General features: G+C 34.7%; 1 protein-coding gene across 3 annotated transcripts in view; it reads right to left on the bottom strand.

Annotated features, from left to right (window-relative positions):
* SGCZ (sarcoglycan zeta) overlaps window positions 1-23,391 on the bottom strand; it is a gene marked incomplete at its 3' end in the record, with an annotated part of 510,669 nt that overhangs the window by 39,298 nt on the left and 447,980 nt on the right. For 2 of the 3 annotated variants that reach the window (XM_081999343.1, XM_081999344.1), the window contains one exon: window positions 17,868-17,990. The exons of the other annotated variant lie outside the window; for it this stretch is intronic. In XM_081999343.1, coding sequence (XP_081855469.1) covers window positions 17,868-17,990 — 123 coding nt within the window. The remainder of the gene's footprint in view (window positions 1-17,867; window positions 17,991-23,391) is intronic. 3 annotated transcript variants of the gene reach the window in all.

Below are 23,391 nucleotides of genomic sequence, written 5' to 3'. Positions count from 1 at the left end.
CAAGAGGAAATGGCCTCAAGTTGCGCCAGGGGAGGTTTAGATTGGATATTAGGAAAAATTTCTTCACTGAGAGGGTGGTCAGGCATTGGAACAGGCTGCCCAGGGAGGTGGTGGAGTCGCCATCCCTGGAAGTGTTCAAAAAACGTGTGGATGTGGCGCTTCAGGACATGGTTTAGGGGACATGGTGGTTCTGGATTAATGGTTGGACTTGATGATCTTAAAGGTCCTTTCCAACCTAGTGATTCTGTGATTCTGTGATAACCCTAGTCTAGTCTTTGCTCTTTTACTGTTTGTGCGTCAGGAGAGACTCAAAAATCACACTCTTGTCACTGCTGCAATACACCTATCATAAATTCACCGTAAGACTTTTAAGGTTTAAGCACTTTTCATTGCCTTGCTACATACCAAAGCATGTCTGGCTAAAATTAGCAAAGCAAGCTTTACTCCTGCATGAAAATTCAGTGTGGTCAGCTGCCAGAGAAACCTGTTGTTCACATCCTCTTAGACATTAAACTACATTAAGTTGAGGCACTTTGAGAACAGAATACTGAACACTGAGCACCAGGATTGTCATGTCTAGGGAACAGAACATCACAGAACTTGACAGTCCTCATGAAATCAATTCTTTTGTTTTACCACTTTTAAGGTAAAATTACAGAAAAAATATATTTCCTATGTCCAGCTATCAACAAAAGACCTTGCCAAGTTCAGAAATAGATGAAGAGACAAAAAAGAAAACCCTTCTTATTTTGCAATTTCTTCAAATCAACTCTAAGAGATATTTCTCTAGATTATCCAATTAAGAAACTGTCATGATGCTTACCAATCCAGCCTTTCAGCTTTCGCTGAAGAGAACCTTACTTGGAAAGACTTCTGTTCTTATATTCTTAAACCTTCCAAAGGAATTTATTTCTTTTAGATTCATTCTTCCTTGCCCTTTAGTCTCCCTCTGGTCTCCAGACATCTTATCACTTTAAGTAATGTCTTCTGTTTTTTTTCAGCAGGATACTCCCTCTGCTCCTTTCCTTGTTTTGTACTAAAAGTTCCTTTTAATATCTATACTAATTTTTCACATTAATGCTTTGCCAAAATTAAACTGTTTTGAGTTACTCTTAGCTTTGCTGTCATGAAGAAAGAAAAAAGAGTATTTTTATTCGAACTGCAAATTCAGAAACTCTAATTGGTCTTTTGCTTTCATCTTAAATCTAAATATATACCAGGCAGACAAGACCAAGAATGACAGTGAGAAGAAAAGATATTGCAGTATAAAAAGCCTGAAAACAGTCCTGACAGCTAACACAGGAAACAAACTTGTTGATAAATACTCTTTCTGCACAGTATGCTTTATCTATTGCTTTTTCTCTGCTGCACACTGAAAGTGTAAAAACAGATTTAAAAAGTAGTCCCTCATTTGGTAATGCTGCTAAGATAAAAATAGCAAAAACAGTACAAGAGGTTTGCTTGATATGAAAATAAATATTTTTTAAAAAGTGATTTAATGAGAAAGGTCTTTCAGATGTAACTACCAATCCCACCTCATGCTTTTGACCATAAATTGGGGAAGGAATTTTTCAAGTGAACCTAGCATTTGGTTACTGCCAGTGTTTTCTCTTTGTTGATCTTGGAATGCTTCTTCTGTCTTAGCATGATGTCCACGTACTTTGAAAGATTTATGTGCTGTTGTATCTAGACCTTTGACCACCATAACATACTTGCTTTGCATAAGGTGATGCAGAAAAAGGACAAGAAAAAGCACTATTCCTAGCTACACAGTAAGTGGTGTAACCTATAGTACTTGCTGTCACTTCTATCACGCTTTAGGTATCACATTGGTTTAGAATGATGATGATTTAAGGGCAAAGTCTCCACTTGAGCTAAATGACATTTTGGCATTTGTAAAGGAATAAGGCTGCCTGGAAGAACTGAAAGGCATTTGTATGTGTATGACTCTGTGTGTGTGCGTTTGTGCTTAGACCTACGCTCTAGCAGTCTTTTTCTAGCATGCTCACAAAATATGTTTCAAATGTTTTACAAACCTGCTATCTAATAACTTCAATGAAAAACAAGATATCTGCTAAAGAACAGTTACCATAAAACTGAATTTTAATGCTGTCAAGGTAGGAACAGCTAGTAGGAACATATCCCACTGTACCCACTACTGATATTAGTGTTGACAGGATCAATACAAGATAAGTCTTACAACAAGTGTTCTTCATAGATAAAATCAGTAAAATTTATGGTACGCATTCAATTTATCCATGAATGTAACATATACCATCAGGAAACATTGACATGTGGGTTTTAATGTGAGCTACCAACTACGGTATGATGTTTTCTGAAAGGAGAGGTCTCTGGTTGCTTTACCTTGCTAAGCTCATTCATCCTATCCCTTCTTGTAGTGAAGTGTGCTTATTCATGCAGCTTTCTCATCTTCCCCTCATTGCACAGAAGCTTACTTAAAAGTGAAATTGAAAACATATACCAAAAGTAACTAACTTCTGAAACAGAAGCATGGGAAGTACACCATGCAAAGACGAACTGTAGACAGGACATAAAGTACAAGAGAAAGGTCCCTTTTTATGGCCAAACCCAAATTTTTTTAATTTTCTCTCCATTAAAATTAAAGGGTAGCTGTATAATATTATTTTAAAATGTCGATATGGTTAACCATGGATGTTTTAGTTTGCCAAAATGTGATCAAAACCAGGAACATCTGTTGTGTGTTCTGTTCATACAACTCTAATGCCATTTTTTTAATTAACTCTGTGAAACTAAAGTGCTTTGTAGTGTTGCTCTTTGTTTCAAAACACTGCAGTTTGGCACTAACTTTGCTCAGTATCATACCTAGGAATGCCCACCTCAGCAAAGCATATGGTTTGTACCAGTATACTGGATTGTGACAGCATTTATGTAAACAGAGACCAAAAAGTCTGCATTCCTAGATAAGCACTGATCTCCTAGGTTTGGAATGGAATATTCCAAAACTCTGTACATCAGTTCAAGTAAAACAAAAATAGTTAATAAGGCCTGACAGGAGATCACTCAAAGAAAATATAGATAATATTAATCGCATGCTGTATCATGCAAAATTGTACAATATGATATAATAACATAAAAATATTTAACACTTCTAGAAGAAATACTATAAATTAGAAGTGACAGTCAGTGAAACTAATGAGAATGACTTTTAAAAATATATCAAGCATAAAGTATATGCTAGTGAAAGTAGTTTAATTGAAAAGCGGAGAAGAAAAGTGAAAAGATAATTTTTCCCCAAGGAATTTAAATATAAAATAGGAAAAGGATCTTGATAAATTATTTAAAAATTAATAAATGGGGATGCTAATTAACACAGAAGAAAAAAACAAGTGACTCAATACAGTCTCAGCTCTGACCTGAGATCCTAAGAATTATTTAATACTCCAGTCTTGCAAAGTTCCTCATTGTATGCTTTAGCTTCAGTGGTACAACTCACAGGATCAAAATTCAAGCACAGATTTAAATGCTTTGTAGGATTACTGCCAGAATGCTTAGCTATTGGCCTTGCAAATTCAAACCCAAAGGATGGGCAATGTAGCTCTAAAAATTCTAAAACTTCTCAAACCAATGAGGCAATTAAAATGACAAACCATGGGTTTTAACAATCTATATAATTCATAGCTGTTTAAAAAAAAAAAATTAAACTCAAGCATCAATTTAGTTTACTCATTCAGGTCTTGTTTTTTCTCCTATACAATTAAAAGGCAAACCTTACACTGATTTCAAGCTCCAAGCTACTAGTTCCAGGAGACGGGGGCTGGCAAGGAATGGAGAAGCAGCATCATCTGGTTTATATTTGCTTCGAGTACATTTTCTATAGAATGAATTTACTGACAAGTATGTTTGCCATCACAATGTTTTGAAAATTAGTATGCCAAAATGAATCTTGGCATTTTAATTACAAGTTTTGCACAGGCAACTAAATCCCAAGGATTAATCTTGTGCAATAATAAAACAAACATGCTTCTGATGTATGTCAAAAAACCTTGGATTTCAAATCCTAGGAAGTCAAAAAAAAGTAATCATGATCAAATCACATCACAAATTATTTACTGACATGCAAACAACTAAATACAAGAGAAATAGAATTTGTTCACAGATGTTTCACAACTCGAAAGTCACCCATTTCTACAGTGGAACTGCTTAATACAACTTTTAAAAAATGCATTAGTTCTATTCTTGGAAACTTACTGGACACTGGTGATATACATTTGGAGAGGCTAGGCTGTCAGGGGCCCTTAGATCAGTCTTATGACTATAAAATTACTGCCCCTGTCATGTTCAATTTATCTGAACCTAAATAACCAGGTGACACCCAAATTTAGGAATTAAAGTCTAAGAAAGAGGTAAGAGGAAGAAAGATTAATTCCTTAAAGAAAGAGAGTAACTGAGAGCTGAGGATGCTCGCTCTGATCTGGGAAGCCCATTTGAAACACTTCAGGGATTGCTTGTAACAGAGGACAAAGTAGGAGGAGAAGGTCTATGGAGGATATGTTTCTAAGCCAGAAATATCTGACCAGGCATAAACACCGTATCTCATAGCTGTTGAGAGTCGAGGCAAATGCAGTCAGACTAGGGTCTACACCAATGCAATTAGCAGTTTCAAGACCATTCACGCCAGGTTGTGTCTAAGTTATATTTTAAGTAAGGGGAAAACTTGTTTGCACCCACATACAATATACTATTTAGACTTACCTTGAGATTCTTGTCTGATGATCAGATCTCAGAAAAAGGAGGCTTGCCCCTGGAGAAGTGCCTGCTGGAAAAAAACTGGTTTGGCTTGTAGGTGGAAGAATTTTGAATAGGAGTGGTAGTACATAATGAAGTTCTACTCTATCTGAAGGACTTGTGCTCATCTTAATGACAAATCTCCCAAGAAACAAAAGTTTTCATGTAAAGAAATAAAGTTGTTGACTAGTCACAGGTTGACAGAAATGGTCTAGAAGGGATGAGAACTCTGAAAGACTGCCCTGGAACAAGCCAGAGGAGAGCTGTTAAGTGTATGTGAAGTGCAGACAGTAGGGCTGGCAAACGGCTTGCCTGCCTCTGAAAGCACATGCTGAAAGGCAGCAGAGGAATCCAAGAAAGTAGGTGCTGGTTCTAGGGCTGTACAAACACTGCGTGCTGGACCTTGGTTGGGTGTGCATGCCCTTCCTTCTATAGCAGAGCAATATTCCACCTCTCTCATAATGCCCAAGTGTGCTATGACTTGCTCAGAATTTAGAGAGAGACTTCAGTGTTCCTCTATTTAATGAAAAGAAAAATCTTAAGAAAGGAATAAAATTATTTGCTATTGTTTTTCTTTTACTTTGTAAAAGAGAAAAAGCTCTTTTTCTTAGAGCTTAAACTTAACTTGAACATGAACACTTCTATGCGAAAAAAATGAGAGTTTTGTTATTGATAGGTTTCATGAGTGGTTAGTTAGGGATACAAATGGAGAGCTAGCGACAAATGCATATACTGATCTCTTTTTTTTTGGTCATGCTACCCACCTTTTTTTTTCACACTAAACACTGCACTATAGCTAAAAAAAGTCCTTGAAGAGTATAAATAAAACTACAATGAAGAGGACTTTCTCTAACATATGTTAGTAAGAATTATTCTGGTGTAAATTTCTGCCAGAATGCTGACTCTTATCACGTAGAACAACAACAGTATATTGCTATACTGGCACCTTCCAGACATTACTGAAATCTGATTGACCTTGTTAAATTGCCTGCAACCTTCATCTAGACTTGCTAAGTGTTTTACATTAAAACTTCATAAAATCTACTAATTTGACATTTTCTAGAAGGTTTATAAGATCTTAGTTATCAACTTTAAATGAGTATCCCATGAAAATATTCTTGTTTTTTATGGAAATAATCTTTTTATAATTTCTAGTCTAAATTCAAGTGTGAGGTAGGATTCCTTTAGTGACTGATTTTTCTGATAAATAAAAGCTCAAAAAAGACCAAAAGGTTAGTTAGTCATAAAGTATTAAAATGCAGTAATAAATAATATGAAACATTTAAAATTATTTATGTGAATAAAACAGCTACATGTGACATTTAAAATAAAATTAATACAGAGAATTCTTTTAAACATGCAGAAATTTATGAGAAGCGTGTCTTCCTATAATAGTGACAGCTGCAAAGAGTAGGACATTACTTCTAAGGTTAGAAAGAACAAATTTTATTGAATTTACATTAGTTGGCTTGTGACTAGAGATAAAAAGAAAATATCTGATCTTCTCTAGGGCTCATTCCTTGCTGTGATCATTAAGTTCAAAACCAAATCCGGATCACCCAGCTCATCTTCAACAGATGTTGGTATAATTTGTTCTCTAGAAGAAAACTAAGGAAATTCTCCATTCTCTACAGTCAAACTATCTCAGTCTTTCACTATTCTTTCCATTAAAAAGTGTTGGTTTTCTTTTTTTTTTTTTTAAACTAATAGAAAGCATCCCTTGTTTTTCGGCAGGCTGTTTCTCAAGGCCTCAAGACTGATATCATATTCCTTTGATATTTTTTAATTCAAGCTAAACAGCACCATCGTTTTCTGTCTTCCCTCAGAGGTCATGCTTCTGGACAACTAATCAATCTCATGGCTCTGGATTCTATCTAGTTGTTTACTGAACAATGGTAGTAAGCTCTTTAGAAAGGACTTTGCCAGTGTTGAATAGAGCAGAAGATCTGCAGGCACTACTTCTTTTTACACATTCTAGCTTCATATCTGACTTTCTTGTATCACATGATGGTCTTCAGCTTGTGATCCAAAATCCTTTCTAACTCTTTTTCTGAGGATTCCTGTGAATCTTATGAATTTTCTGAGGTTTTAAAATTGACCTCTGGAAGTCAATTGGATTTTGTTTTCTGTTGTCTTTCCCTGTAACTTTCAAACAGGAGATGTTCTCTCTACATGGTGGTAACCCTTTCCCAGATATCCTTCCACCTTCATGTTCTCAGTTCCTCCCCACTGATCAGCAACACTCCTTATATTACATTTTCAACACTGTCATCCTTATAATCTATAAATCTTTTCTACAGTCTACATCTTGATCTTTCTTTTTTTTTCTTCCTAACAGATGTCTGCCTCTGTAGTTAAAAGACACAAGAGGTTTCCAAACATTCCAAAATGCTGTCACCAGGCCTTGTGCATTAGATGATTCATTTTGTTTATAAAAAGCTTCATCTGTATAATCTTTTTGTTTTGGTAGAACATTACCACATAGGTTCTTTGCCCTTTCATCAGTACACATGAAGTATAAATATATTTGCATTTTGAATCTCAAAGCAGTTATACATTCTTGAGATGCAATGATTTCTGCCTGCATATAGAGTTTTTTTGCTTCATTCTCTTTTTAGGAGATGGTTCTTACCACATATAATTTTGTTTCTTTTATAGAATATATGTCAATTTTTGCCACTCTTCCTTCTGGAATTTACATTACTCATTCTGAATTCTTATGCATTTTTATCTACACTTTTTGATCTTCATACACACATACACACTTCTGTACTTTCTGGACCTGGAGCAAAGCCACATTATTACATACTTTTAATTTAAATACAAGAGCTATATACATAACATATCTTTCTAGAGATAAAATGATGGCTTTTTATGTTTGTGTCTTGGTTGAATTTAAATCTGTTAGACACTGTGAAATGTAAACTCATCGTTAGCTACAATGAAGACAGGAATTTAAATTCACAATGTAGGCTGAAGGCTGGAGGCCATATTTTCATGGGTGATATAGTGTTTTTTCTTGAGTTGCTTCCTGTAGGTGAAATTATTCCTAGCTTATAGGAGTCTGCTATGAATAAGCTTTGAAATGGATTGCAGAGCAGAAATGATTTAAATCTATTTTTTTTTCATAGCTTTGACTGCATACCTGCTTTAAAAATAGATCTACAAATAGTAGCGAGGTCCAAGATGTTACTGGTGGGAATCTGTTAACTTTTCCTCTGAGTAAATCTTTGTTTCAAACTGTGACTGCCATGGACTCAAACAGTACCTCCCTGTGAGGATTTGTGTATTTATTCTTTCTGCTACTTTCTACCTAAATGTAGACTCAAGATCTTCCCATTCATTCACATAAGTTTTGAAAGTATGATGTATGTTGTGACGTTCTTGTATAATCTCACCATGCAGTTTATGATCTTGTACTGAAAGTTGCGTAAAAAATTTTCCTTAAGACCAGATAAAAATAAAAAAGCCACTTGGTAGTGGTTTCAGATAGGGTTCAGAGAAAACAAAGTGCAGTTCTGACATGTATTACATGGCTCACAATAAGAGGTACATCTCTTTATTTTTTGGGAAAAGTCAGATGCCTGCAATATTTCCTAAAAATGTAATAGTGTTCCTCCTACTCTGAAGGTTTTACAAATTGAAATCCGAACGTTCTCATCTTCTAGCATCTAATGCAAATACTGTTCCAGGACAAAGCAAGATATTTTTGGCCTGCAGTATCACCATTATAGGATGAGTATTTGGAGCCAAATACTCTTTTCATCGAACTTAAAACCTTTAGTGCTTTGCAACCTGACCCTTATCTCCAACAATAGAATTTTGTTTCCCGGCAGAAATAAATCACAAGCAGGTGCTTTAAGGCAAAAAAAGAAAATGGGAATGCTGGAGCTCCTTTATGACTCACCTTTCCCTCCTGTGAGTAGCTATATCTTAAAAATAGAGATGGGTCTGAATGCTTTAATTTAAATGTGCATTTTCAAAACTGCCAAACCCTGAAAGTATGTGAGTGTCAGGCTTAGCTCAGCTTTTAAGAGTTAGAATTTTGCTGCAAAATCTGAACCCAATTCATATCCAGTTTCTGCATCAAAACCTTCAGAATGTTTAGTGTGTGTTTTCCAAACAAGCTGGTCTGGTTTGATTTAAGATTTATCTCATCTTACTAGTAATGGGGCAATTTTCCACTGGTCTTTGACCCTTATATAGGCCATGTGGATTTGCCTGTTCTTGTGCAATTCAGACCCTTCAAAACTAGAAATACTTTAAAATACATCTTTGGACTCTGCACAGTTCTTCAACAGGGAATGTGAATATGATTGGGAATATGATGGCGATATTGGCAGTTTTTCCTAAAAATATTTATTCTTACATTGTTCACAAATATCCAATAAATTAATCTTGGTGTCAAAGATTTAACCTGAAAGCCAGATTCAATCTGGAAGTTAAAATCAGTCACTGGATCAATACTGCCCTGTACCAAAATGGAGCAAATAATCCCTTCACTAACTTTAGGAAGCTGCTGGTTGTGTTCTGCAAAGGAATAGTTCAGAGTAGTAGAGAATCAGCTCAGAAACATAAGCCCTATTTAGAAGAGAATAGAATTAAATCTAGAATTTAACAGATTACATTTAGAATTATTATCTAATCTATTTAGAATTAAATAGATTACAGCCCAGAAGGAGAGGAAACGATTAAAATCTGTCTTCTCTTAAAACTGATGTTATGATGAAAAAAGAAAAAAATAAAAAGTTGAATATGGAAGGAGAGGCATTCAGAAAGCATGGATTATGTAAAGATTGACTCTCTAGGTAGCGGATAATTTTCCTCGATCTAAATATCAAAAGAGTGTCATTTTGCTGGTTTTTTTACCCCCTTCCTTTTCTCCTGCCTAAATATATGCTGGCTCCTCCTATGTCTCTGTCTACAGAGCAGCCTTGTTGAGTATTTTTCAGTGGAATGGCCGTAAGAAATTGAACACATTTTCCTGGGCTATTAGAACTGTTTGCATGTTTGTCTGCTTTTGGGTCTATTCTCTTTTCAGAAAAACTCCTTTTATCAAGGCTTCTTTCTCTTTACATACATTCCTGAGACCACTCATTTTGTTCCTTGGCATGTTACTTTTCATGTGCCAGAAATAAATGCTTTTTTTTTTTTCCCCGAAACAAACTGTTGTTATCATTAGGTCAATGTAATACTCCAACAATCTACATAGTCACCTGCAGGCTGATGTAAGTACAGGCTGCTTGTAACCTGAGCTGGCTGGATGCATTATACCCTTACTGGAAGATATAAATATATTTGCGCAATGTCCTGGATAAGTTATTTATTTATTTATTTAGTCTCACCACTTTAGCCTGCCTGTAAAATTTCCAGTTCATAGACAGCTTGGAGCTTGCATATATATGCTTGTAATCAGCTCTATAGTTGTACCTCAGGAGTAATGTTCTGACAGTTTGGTCTGCTGCCAAGTTCCTTAGACTCCTGCAATGAAATTATCTTTCAATAAAAATCCTCATACAGACAAGTCTGGACATCAAGTGCTTCCTTGAGATCTAAATAAGCTTATTTGAAACCTTATTCATTCAGTACATTTGGGGTACATATTAATGTAATAATTACTGAGGAAACAATCTCTATCAGTATAATGCATTTTTGTTACTGACAGATGATGAAAAATGAATTCTGGTTCATTCAGTCTTCAGGGTACTGAGAGTCTGGCATATCTACTTAAAGGTTTAACTTTTTACTACAACATCAAATAGAGTACTGTGGTCACATAATTTGTCTGCGTAAACCAACTTCAAGTGATTAAGTGCTTCCCTTCCTCTAGTGCCACTTCATTCCCCAAGCCCCATCTGTCCTGAATGACAATCCACCAACTGAATGTGTCAAATCCAAGATCTTCTTTCCCATTCATACATAAATTCCTATTCGTCTCTGAAGGCATTAGATATATGCCTACTGTAATAACAACATACATCAAATAATAATTTATTTTTCTACATTTCAGTACTTGTTATAAATATTTTATTTCTACTTTTCCAACCTAATTTGCAATTCACACATATTTCCTCATATTTCTGTCATATTTCCTTTTTATAGCCATAAGCCATATTTCTACTTTATCATTTCCTTTTAACTATTCTAGAAGTCCTTTCTATATTTCAATTACCTGTAGACTCACAGTCCTACAGCATACTCTTAAAATCAAAACTGAGGTACTGAGGGACTCCTCTGCATGTTAATTCTGGATATTATTAGAATATTATTATAATATAAGTATGTAGGTATCTTCTGAAGTTTCCTTGATACATCAAGGTTCTCAACTTTCATCTAGTGAAGTGGATGGCTTTGATCAAAACCATACTGAACCCACTATAAGCATATATTTTAGTGTGATGAAAAAGATACTTGCAGCCCTTCACAGATTTTTCCCTGACACTGTTCTGGTGTCAAAGTAGATTTGACCTACATGTGTACTACTATCAATCTGAGAAAGTTTCCATTAAAACTGAATTTTGTTACCTCCTGTCCTTCTCCAACTTCTGTCTTTCTATATAACTTTGCTCTTTGACAAGGAAGAAGCCTCATAAGAGGTCATAATGGTCTGCAAAGTTTTTATGTCTCTTCTTTTTTTTTCTCCTATTACTGCTAGCAACCGTATGCAAGCCTTATTACAATTCTCGCAATGAGATCTATTATTATGTTTGAGATATGAAAACAAAGCAATCTTCAGCTAATTATATCAGCTCACACAACACAGACATAGAGCTCCATATATCTGAAAAGTTTTGTGTTTCAATAAATTATGGAAACAATTGAACTCTATAGAACTATTGCTAGAATCTTGGTAAAATATTAACTGACAATTTTTAAATTAACTTCTTATTTTCAGAAGAAAAATATTACTGTTAATTATCATTATAACAAAATTCAGTTTTATCCAGAAAGGGCTTCAGGTCCTGTGCTAAAGCAGGTTATACCACTCAGACATGCAGCAATAATGGATGAAAAAAAATAAGCCAGCAGTTAAGAAAGGAAACAAAATAAATTAGTTCTCCGTAAAGGTGAGTAATATTTTGCAACAATCCAGACTGGGTTATTTAGAAAATGTGATACGGTTAATATGCTGCATCTAGAAAACATAACTAGATTTAAATGCAGAACAGCCATGGATTGCAGAGGGATCTGGACAGGCTGGATCGATGGGCAGAGGTCAACTGTATGAGGTTCAATAAGGCCAAGTGCAGGGTCCTGCACTTCGACCACAACAACCCCATGCAACGCTACAGGCTTGGGGAGGAGTGGCTGGAGAGCAGCCCAGCAGAAAAGGACCTGGGGGTGCTGGTCAACAGCCGGCTGAACATGAGCCAGCAGTGTGCCCAGGTGGCCAAGAAGGCCAACGACATCCTGGCCTGTATCAGAGATAGTGTGGCCAGCAGGAGGAGGGAAGGGATCGTGCCTCTGTACTCAGCACTGGTGAGGCTGCACCTCGAATCCTGTGTTCAGTTTTGGGCCCCTCACTACAAGAAGGATGCTGAGGTGCTGGAGCGTGTCCAGAGAAGGGCAACGAAGCTGGTGAAGGGTCTGGACCACAAGTCTTATGAGGAGCGGCTGAGGGAACTGGGGTTGTTTAGTCTGGAGAAGAGGAGGCTGAGGGGAGACCTTATCGCCCTCTACAACTACCTGAAAGGGGGTTGTGGTGAGGTGAGTGTTGGTTGCTTCTCCCAAGTAACTAGTGATAGGACAAGAGAAAATGGCCTCAAGTTGCGCCAGGGGAGGTTTAGACTAGATGTCACAAAAACTTTCTTTACTGAGAGAGTGGTCAAACACTGGAACAGGCTGCCCAGGGAGGTGGTGGAGTCACCACCTCTGGAAGTGTTCAAAAAACATGTGGATGTGGTGCTTCAGGACATGGTTTAGGGGACATGGTGGTCCTGGACTAATGGTTGGACTTGATGACCTTGAAGGTCCTTTCCAACCTTAGTGATTCTGTGATTCTGATGGAAGACCTATGTGGTATAATTTGCAAATCCATTTTTGCCTTGTTTTTTTTTTAAACATGATTTATAAAAAAGCCACATGTGCAAGTATAACTGATGTAGAAGAAGGTACCTAAACTTGTAACAAATCAAGTTATGCTATGCTTTTTATGGGTCTTAGAAGAAGGGCCAGATATAAAATCATGGTTAAATAAAGAACACTATAGCCAAGTCTGAAGGAAGTATAGAGATCAGAAGAACATGAGGGAGGCAATACAAGAATTAAATTGCAGTCTCTTCTCCTTCAAAAATCATAGAGAGAGAAATACTCTTTTCAAAAAAGCAAAATGTTTGTATAATTTAGATAAAACATTGTAAGTTTAACGGGAGTTTCTGGTAATGTGCTTTTAGCCTTAACTCAGCAAACCACCTCAAAAGTCAGAGGAGAAAAAAAACCTCAGTTATGTTGTCCAAAAAAATAGGTGTTTTGCTTAGACTATAACTAGGTGACCTCCACTTTGCTTAGTACTTCTTATACAGCTGCTAACTACAAGTTTGGTTTAATAAAAAAGAGGAAGACAAACTGTGCTGAGAGACATACAGTGAAAGTTTTTATAGAAAGAATTACAACCTTCTTTTGTAGCAGTGTCTCAGTAAAAAGGAAAATTGAGCTAGGCCTTCTTAATCTGTTTTCTCAAAAGTACTCTGGCAGGATAAAGCTGAGTTGCAATACCTTTTTGTACTCTCACCAACCAGTGTGACCAATACAGTGTTTCAAGTTCTGCTACAAGAATATCTTAGAGAGATCGTATTGCAGTTAAGAGAAATATGAAATAAAAGCATAGGGCAGAAAACTTCGTATTAAGATTTGAATAACAGAAGTAAAAGTCAAACAGATACTCTTGCTCTGTAACTGGAGAGGGAGTGAAGACGACTCCACAACGCTATAGATGCTGTCCATTCATTGGGACAGGGTGAATATAGGGGATGGAGAAAGGTTTAACCATGTGCAGAAAGGAACCTGTGAGCCTGCAAGAAACTCAGCTCCTTATTGCTGCTTGTTTCCCAGCTCTTTGGCAGTATGTTCACATCACCATGCCGTTCTCTTCCCTCCCTAAAAAGCTCTATAATACATGTTTAACTGGGCAGTAGGAGGCATCCCTGTGCAAAGGGGCAATAGTCAGCTGCAATTCTAACAGCTCTGCCTAAAAAACCTAAGGTTGAATCTTTTTTTCTTCTTTCCTTGAATGACAAAGTAGAAAAGAGCTAACACAGTAAAAAGACAAAGCAAAAGTAACAGTGGAAGGTAGAATAAAAAGTCTAAATTAAATCAGCCAAATGCTTAATTTTAAAGTGAGAGACTCTCACTTTGTAATAGCTGCAATATATCTAAAACAAAAAGTACTACTTCTGACTCCATATTTTTCTTATCTGGGAAATATATTGATATCTGGATTACTAGCCTGTTTCTACTATACCTTTGTTCCTGGAATAGGCTGCAAATTTACAAATAAAAATGGTACAAAAATAATCAATGAAAAGCTGTAAACTTAATCTTTCAAGTTTTTATTAATCAAGAATTTCTAATACTGACTTATGATAGATTGTTTTTTAAAGCTGTGTATTACAAAAGCATTCTTCTGAATTGAGAAAAAAAATCATATAAAATAAATCCCCCATTGCCATAGTAGTTTATAAATAACCATGAAATGGGCATGCTCTACACAATTAATTACCAAAATGCATCATTTACTGGACCCATTCACAGTGAAGTGTTTCCAAAGAGATACTATTCATAGCTAGAGGAAGAAAATAAAATCAGGTTTTCATTGTAGTACCACACTACTACTTTAGAGTTTCATATCCAAATAAGCATAGCTTATTTTTGCTTTTTGATATTAATTTTCCTCTGTTCTTCCATAACTCCTTTCCTGTATCCCCCAAGGCACTGTGATTATCAAAAAACAAGCTTGAGAAAAATACACTAGAAAAAACCTTTCTGGTTGATGTCTGACATTATGCTGCCTTGCCAGGTTTCATCAGTCGTATCATGTCATATAGAGTAACGCAGTCTAATTGATGCAACTCACAGGGCCTCATTACCTGTTACGTGTTTGCTGAAGAATTTAAAGGTATCATACAATCTTTGGACAGAATTCAAAGAGCTGCTATACAAAAGAAAGAGTTTTTTATTTTATTTTTCCATTAAAATAGATCTTATTTTGTTTTACCTTTTGGGAGATTTTTTTAGAAAGTACTTTTCTTGAGATTGCACGGATCATATAAATTTTACTCTCCATTGGGAAATCTACGTAAAATAATTTCAGCTTTAAACTGAGGTCAACAGTAAAGCGTAGACGTCTCATTATAGCTTTATCATCTTTATTATTTGGCTGCAGATGAGTACTTACACTGCAAAAAAACTTCTAGGGATACAGAAATTAGGATATGAGGTTATTCTCTCTAAGCCTTTCAGAAATGCTTATTCATTTAGAAATCTAATACTCTTCCCTTCATTCTGTGGGATAGTATTTTTCTTCTCTAACAAGATGATGGAAGGGTTAACCTAAAGTGAGCCCTAGGGATTTAAAGCATAAAATCTCAAAACTAGCCTTTTATAGCCTCATTATAAGGTAGTTTACTAATTAAATCTGATTTCACGACAAAATGATTATGCAGAGATTAGAAAGAATGATCTCCACTTCATTAAACTACTTTTGAATAAACACAGAAGACAATAATTTTCAAGTTAATTTTAAAACTAAGTTACACTTTCAAATTAAAATTACAAAACACCTTAACATGTTTTTCTAAAGAAACTGCACAAAATGTTGCACATTAGGCTATTTAATGGAACATAATTTGTATTTAACTTCATGACCCAAATGGCAACACTTAGAACCTGATATATCCTCTAAGACATGTATTTTCTTTGCGATATTTAAAAGCTGCCTAAAACTTTCTTTTGTGTGGGTGTGTTCAAGCAATTAAAGTCAGTGTTTTTATTGTTTTAAACCTAAAATAATTTTTCTAGGTCAACAAAATAATTTCTTTAAAAATTCAATCATAATTCTTGTTTATTTTTCATTTTAGCCCCAGAAGGAATATAAATTACTCGTACAAACAACTATAGTAGTGAGATTTTCTGGTAGGACTCAACAGGTATACAGTGATCCCTGAAACTTGGATGAATATATCAAAGCAACATTAACTTAGGTTTTCCTGGTCTTTTTCTTTTTTTTTTTTTATGGACAAGGGAGCTTCATATAGATACAGATACAGTCAGATGAATTTCTAGCATTAAGGAGAAAATCCTTTTCACAAGGAACAACCTTATATCCCATGCTAAGCATCACTGAATAAATTTTCCATTGTCGTTCTGCTTTCTATACCACTGATGGCAACAGGTGCTGTGGGAACTCAAGCCACTTTGAAGTTAAAGATAGTTGAACAGTGATTTGGTTTTGAAGTCTGATAAAAAAAAATTTACCATTACATCTACAACTTATGATTACATTTCTTAATGGGAGGAAATCTAATCCTCAGTGTCATTTGTGATATGTTTTATTTTTAACTTGTGATAGATGCTTTGAAATCTCCTGTGTTGTTGTATGATTAAGAATAATTTTTTCAGTATTTAATACTCTGATCAAGTTTGAACCTTAGCAGGATTCAGTACGATTCTCTATTTTCTTCTTGTGTTATTCCAGTTATTATCTTAAGTTTTACTACGGTAAAATTCTTGTACAACTACTATCTATGAAGAGTTGCTGCTGTCTCTACAAAACACTGATGTCCCTCTCTCCTAACCCCAAATTTAGTAAACCAATACAATTTAGTGTATTATATTGGATACTGCAATATCATTAAACTGCTTGCTCGTTAAAAGCCTTTTCTTTTGGTTTAGCAGTATTAAAACACATTGCTTGGCTAGAGAAGACAGACAGAGGTGGGATAGGAATGAAAAGGGAAGAAAAGTTATCCCACATATACTAGCATGCAACAGTCTTGAGGCTTATGAAGAAAGTTCAGTCACAGGTGGACTCCTGACTTCCTGGGTCTATTTTAATGCTATATCTGTCATTAGACAGAAGTAGAACTACCTAACATATTTTTTAAAAGATTTTAAGTCACAAGCAATGCATTTCTTAGTTTTACAGACCAGAAAGTTGAGCAGATGTTTCTGCTCATTGCAGGGGGGTTGGACTACATGACTTTTAAAGGTCCCTTTCAACCCAAAATATTCTATGATTTTATGATCTTATCATAATCATCATAAATCAGAACAATCTTATACTTTCTATACAATTGAACTTTCAGACTATCGGTTGATTTCAAACTCCGTAAAGCAGGCCTTCCCAGATATAGACTGACCTAAAACTAAACACCCCTGACTGGTGAAGCAATTCAAGTTTTGTAACTTATTCTAGATTATGAGTGGGTAGCTCAAGTCCAGCCTAATTTCATGCAAGATTTTATTAAGCAAAGTTAAAGCATTTATCTAAAACAAACTTAGGTAACTGATTTTTTTTTTCCATAAGGTAACACATTTCTAATATTAAGTGAGTTACTGATACATATATCTGTAATGATGACAGTGAAATACCAATGAGAATTATTTTTCTTCTTTTATTGAACAAATGTTCAAGTCAAGAAAAGGTTTCTACTTACTACACTTCAGCTGAGCCTCCCAAAGTAGAGCAGAGTACGTACTCTTAACATGGAAGTTGGACTTGATACTTTGTATACAGAGAAAACAAAGGTCATAGTATAAAACAATAGTTTTTATCATTGTAAAGGGGAATTACCTAAACAAATGGCATAGATACCACAAAAAAGTACTTCATGATAACATATAAAAGCCAAATCACCATGGTAAGGGTGTTTTGTACCATAGTTGGTCCTGCAGAGTTTACGTTTAAGTCTGCCTTTAGAGGAATTGGTTTTTAGATTATGCAATATATTTTGGTTGGTCGAACAATCACTGATGATGAGAAGACTTTTTCCTCTCCAGTGGATGAAAATTTTGTAGAATACTGATAGATTTATCATTACTAAGGGTATTAAAAAAAAAAAAAAAGAGTTTACATCCATTTAGAAATATTATTATTACCGTACCTGTTACTTTCAGTCTGTCAGCTCCAATGACAATCTCATCTTCATCTGCAGAAAACAATACTTTTCCACCTTCACTTGCCCTCACTTCAAATTTCTTACACTGGGCCTCCACAGCATCAGCTCCTGAAATCAAAGAAGTGAACGTTTCATCTAAGAGATTTTGTAAAAATAAAAGTAATCATCACCATACATATTTGTATATCATACAAATACAATGTAGTCAATATGTTTTGGATATTTATATATAAAATATATCATATTTTATAAAATACTTGGATTTCTGTAAGCCTGGTAGTTAATTTGTATTATAAAATATTGTTAAATTAATTTATAGAGTAACTATTTCACTACGGCATATCAGGATAGAATTTAAAGTAACTATAAAGAACATCTATTTCAGTGTCATGTGTGGAAGTTAACTTAAGAATTTAGAATGCACTTAAACTCTGAGATCTTGAAATGCCAATTCAGACAAAGCTTTCTGGGGTTTGCTCAGCTTAAATTACAGTTTCTTACCGATGGAAAAAAGGTAACGTATGAGCCTCTTCCATAAAGACCAACAAATCGACAAAGAAGAAAAGGATATTTTTCATTTACTTCTACTGCAAACTTGAACAGCAGAATAACAAAACAAAAACCCTCAACTAAAGAAATAAAAAAAATTAACTGAGATATCACAATTTATCTCACACTCTGTGAAACAAAACTTGCAAATGTTTTTTGTATTAATGCTTATTTTATGAAATCCAGTGAGATCCAGGCATTATCAAACCCCTGGTGAATTCAACAGATTTGTATATCTATCCAGTGGCAGAAACACAAGAGGAAATTAGAAGGCAAATTTATCAGTCTTTTCAATTTTACTTCTTAGTTTGCAAATATGTTGAGCTTATATGTTGTTTTGAAAAACAATTCCTGCTGTTGTTGTCTCTATGAAATTGGGATGACCACATAACTGAGAGTACTGTAAGAACTGTAATAAAACAGATTATATTACTATTTAATTAATTGGAAGAGGGAGAAAATATAATAAATTATAGGCTGGTTTAAAATACTTGCAGAAATTATAGATGACCTTTTAAAGATGACTTCTGAAGATTATATGATCCACTGATAATTTCCACACAGCCATGACTCAATGCTCAAAATGATATGTGACAGTCATGAGAAAACACTGTTCAAATTAATAAAACCAAGGTGTAATCCTCTTCAGATAACACTGCACAGAAATATTTATTCTAGAATGCTTCTCATGGTTCAGAATGGGAAGACCTGCAGTGGCTAAAAAGATCAATGCTTTCTTGTTGAATATAAGTGCTTCCAGAAACCTTGTGGTTCGAAGGAAGATGTCTGAGATAACATCGAAGTCGTTGCTAAATTTATTGATGACAAAATAAGTGGTAGATTTGTATTTGGAATAAGAATGCTTGCTGCTATTTAGCCATTTCATTATAGTTGGAAGAACAATTGTGCCCTCTCTATGTAGCTTTGATATTTTTCCACTGTGTTCTCTGGAGGGGTAAAAACCAGGCCTGTTACCAAGTTGTTTAAGTTCCCCTAATAAAATCGTACACTGAAAGGTTCAGAATCAAGTAGCCTTACTATGGTAAACAATGAAATCATTTACATTTTCCATAACCTTTTTACAATGTCTAGCTTTTATTCACTGATATATATTTTCTTACTGCTCCTGGTGAATTTTTTTTCAGAATTGAAAATTTCTTTCAGAATTAAAAAAATTCTGATGTTTTTTCAGAATTTAAAAAAATTATGATGCTATCAAAACATTCCATTTTGACACATGTTTGGAATAGTGTTTAATTTTGATTTGGAAATGTTTGTTCTTAATTTTGAAATATTTAAAAGGCATACAATTAAAAGGTATTATTTTAATGCAAAATTTATGAAAGCCATATTAAAATTGACCTAAAATATAGTCCTTTGAAGAAAAATTGGAAGCAAATTTTTTTCCTGTTTTAGTCACAAGTTTGATTTCAAAATCTCAAAGCCCTTCTGGAATTATATATTTATTTTTCTGCACAAGTCCGATTTCCAATCATTTTGTAAATTTCATTCTATTCTAAGACAGATCTTAAAAGAGAATGTAAAAAAAACCCCAAACACTCCATGTGGGCTGCGTGTTGAATCATATTGGAAAGCATAGGTAAGAATTCTGTTGTACAAGTAATTTCAGTTAACAAGAAATATCAATTGTATTTTAACAAAGTAAACTCACGGTTTCAGGTTGCTTAACAGCTACCGTAATGTGGGAGGTTGGACCTGTCTTGCAACCATAGTTATGGGTCAGGAAACCCAAAGGATAATCACAAATAACTTAATATTAACTAATTTCATCTTTATTTAAGAGCTGATAATTGCTTAGCTACCTAAAAGTAAGTGACATTATAAGTACTGTGATGCTGTTACTTTACACACGTGAAAGTTGTTAGTTCTGTAAAGAAAAGGGATTAACAGAAAACGTGAGAGAAATCAAAGACAAAAAAGACCTGCCACTTTCTTACTTATTATAGATCTCTGCAAGTGACAGCCCATGTTTAAATAACTGCCTTTTAAAACTTGCACTGTATTTAGGATAAAATAACTTTTCATGAAGAACAACTTACAGAACAATGATCTGGAGCTTCTATGAAGAAATGCATACAGTTTAAATGCTCAGCATTTGTGTTTCTTTTGCAACACACTGTATAAAAGTACATCTAGAATTCATCCAGCCCAAAATATCATTGCAGGATATAACTCTCCCTTTTTATGCTAAAAGAAATGGGATTTTACTTTATGCTGCACTCAGGATGTAGCAGTGCATCACTTAGTATTACTCACTCACTGCTGAAACAGTGGTTAGCGTATTCAAGCCACTTGAGAGATTACTAACAAAACATAATACATGTTAAGTTTGTCTCTCTGATGTAGAACCAGATGTGAATGTTACAAAAATGGTTTTGAAAAGTTAAACTGCCTAAAGGGTAATCAATGCTATCAAAATGCAATTGTGTTTCATTACATTTTCATTTCCCACTTGAAATAAGAGTAAGCAATTGCATGTGCAATTTATTAGTGTGTTGTCTTCTTCTAAAGGTCTTTTCCAACCTTAATGATTCTGTGATTCTTAATACCTTTAATCAGGATCAAGAGCTGTCCATAGCAAACTCTCTTGTCATCTTGTGTCCAGGAAAATTATTTACTTGTAAATTCAGTTGTATAATACTGAATTCAATTATTAAATTTCTGTGAAATTCCATTCATTTTGAAGTATACAGATGAAAAATGTACATTTCATATTCGTCCAAACATTGTATATAATGATGGTTTATAAACACAAGCTTGATGCACAGCAGTTGCCTAATCAAAACTATAATTAAACCAGCTACATTAAAAATGACACAAAGCATAAAATTATTCATTTTATCTATAGTTAAGATGTGTTAAATTAAAATGTTGGGCAGTACATACAACATGGAAACAGAAAACTATACTACTGTAACCCAGATTAACACTAATAGAGATTAAATTTCAAGGCAAGAACTGTGTTTGTTCTGATTTTGTAGAGTGTCTAGCTTTACGTACTTATTAAGTAATACCATAATAACAATCATGAAGAATGCATGCTTTTAACCTTTTGCTTTTTAAAGTCAATGATGCCTTGTACTACTTCATCATTATTCAGGAAAACAAATTTTAACCACTACTTGGAATTATAATAAATACTACCAAGAACTCACCAGTCTTCCACGGTTTAGATATGATTATAAAGATACAGGGTGTAAAGGGTAAACACTCCATTTACTGAATATGATTTAATACTGATCATGTAAAAATCTTGATTTGTGTAATACCGCAATCATGTGATAAAAGTGTAAAGTGTTGGTGGTTGTTATTGAGAGATGAGATCAAATTTTCTGTATTGGGTAAGTGTGCATATGTAGTTTGGGTGGGGGTTTTTTTTTGCTATTACTACAAAACTTATTGCTGTGGAAATTGCTGCTCACCCTGGCTAGCTTATAGTGGGGTTTTTTCACTGTTTGGAGAGCACATACAGTCATTACAACTTGCTGGCCAGTTCAGATTTCCACTACCAGCAGATTGAACCTCTTCTTAACTAATTCTATGGTTATGCATATTTTGCTTTATAAGGCACTGTATCATGATTTTTGTTGTGGGAAAGGATATGCAGGTTTGAGGTCCTTTATTTTTTCCTGAGTATTTTCCACAAAGGTCATTTCCCTTCCAATTTTCCATACAATGATATAATAGAGGTAATAATGCTTCTATGATATTTGCGAACATAATAAATGATGTAGGAAGTCATTACTGTGGAGACAATATAGACAAACTAGAAGTCATAATTTCCTTAATTGCAGCAGTTTCCACCCAAACTTTACTTTAGACTTAAGTTTTATATTTTTTAAGAACATCTAATACTGCTCATTACTCACTTAGCATGCAAGATATGTTTGGGACTTTAACCCTATATTAAGAAGGTCATATGTTCTTTCTTTCTCGGCAGTAAAGCACTCCACTCCCACTCCTATCAACAACAATGAAAGGAACACAAATGTTAAAACCAGGGTGAAGCTAACATTTGCTTTGCCTTGTCTTCTGGTCTGTTTCTATCCATCTACAATGCGTTTCCATTCACTCTCAACTTACTGAAACATAACTTTAAACCGAGATGCATGAGGAATAGTAACTATCAACAATACTAAATACACAAGACACTGATAAAGATATTTTGTGTGCTTATATCAGATGTAGACGAACTCTAGCAGTTGTGTCTGGTGTCTAAGTCACCCTCTGCGTCCACCTGGCAGACAACAAATTCAGACATAGAAATAGGTAAGAAATCAACCACTTTAAATTAAACATAAGGCCTAGAATTCAAAGAGAATTGCCATGAATCTATGATGTTTGTAAATGCAAAACATATTGAAATTCAATGTACTGTCTTCTGATTCTTCAATGAAAAATGGGTTGTTTAAACATTTATTAAATGCAGGGTAAAAGAAGTTACTTTTATGAGAATGCACTGATGTGTCTGAGATTGAAAATAAAAGAGATAGAGTATTTTTAATAAAGATTCCACCCCCAGCTGGGTCAATAATCAATATTTGTGAAATATACACCTAGATAAAATTTTGTTGATATTCATGGAATGTTAGACATTACATTTTTCTGGCCACCAGTGGTCTCAGAAATTTTTCAGTGAATGTAAATGCAATAATGCAAATGGAGGTCTCATACCAGCTGAATAGAAACATTGAGGAATTTTAATAAAGAGCTTTCAGATGAGAGCAAGACATCTACACAAGCAATTATTCACTGCAATCAGAACATATTTTGTGTTCTATTTGCTGAGGAAGGGAAAAGACCATCTTTGTTATATCAAAAAAAGGGTGAAAGTAGCAGTTAAAATAAATATAGCTGGGTCTGTCAATAGCTGATGGTCATGTTACGGAGATGTCAGAAAGCTACTACTTTTAAGAGAGGTTAACCTTCAAGGTTTCCT

This window comes from Phaethon aethereus (genome assembly GCF_964289735.1).
Source record: "Phaethon aethereus genome assembly, chromosome: 4".
In the NCBI taxonomy this organism is placed as follows: Eukaryota; Metazoa; Chordata; class Aves; order Phaethontiformes; family Phaethontidae; genus Phaethon; species Phaethon aethereus.
Note: the sequence above shows the minus strand (reverse complement) of the source record. Positions and strands in the feature narration are given on the sequence as shown.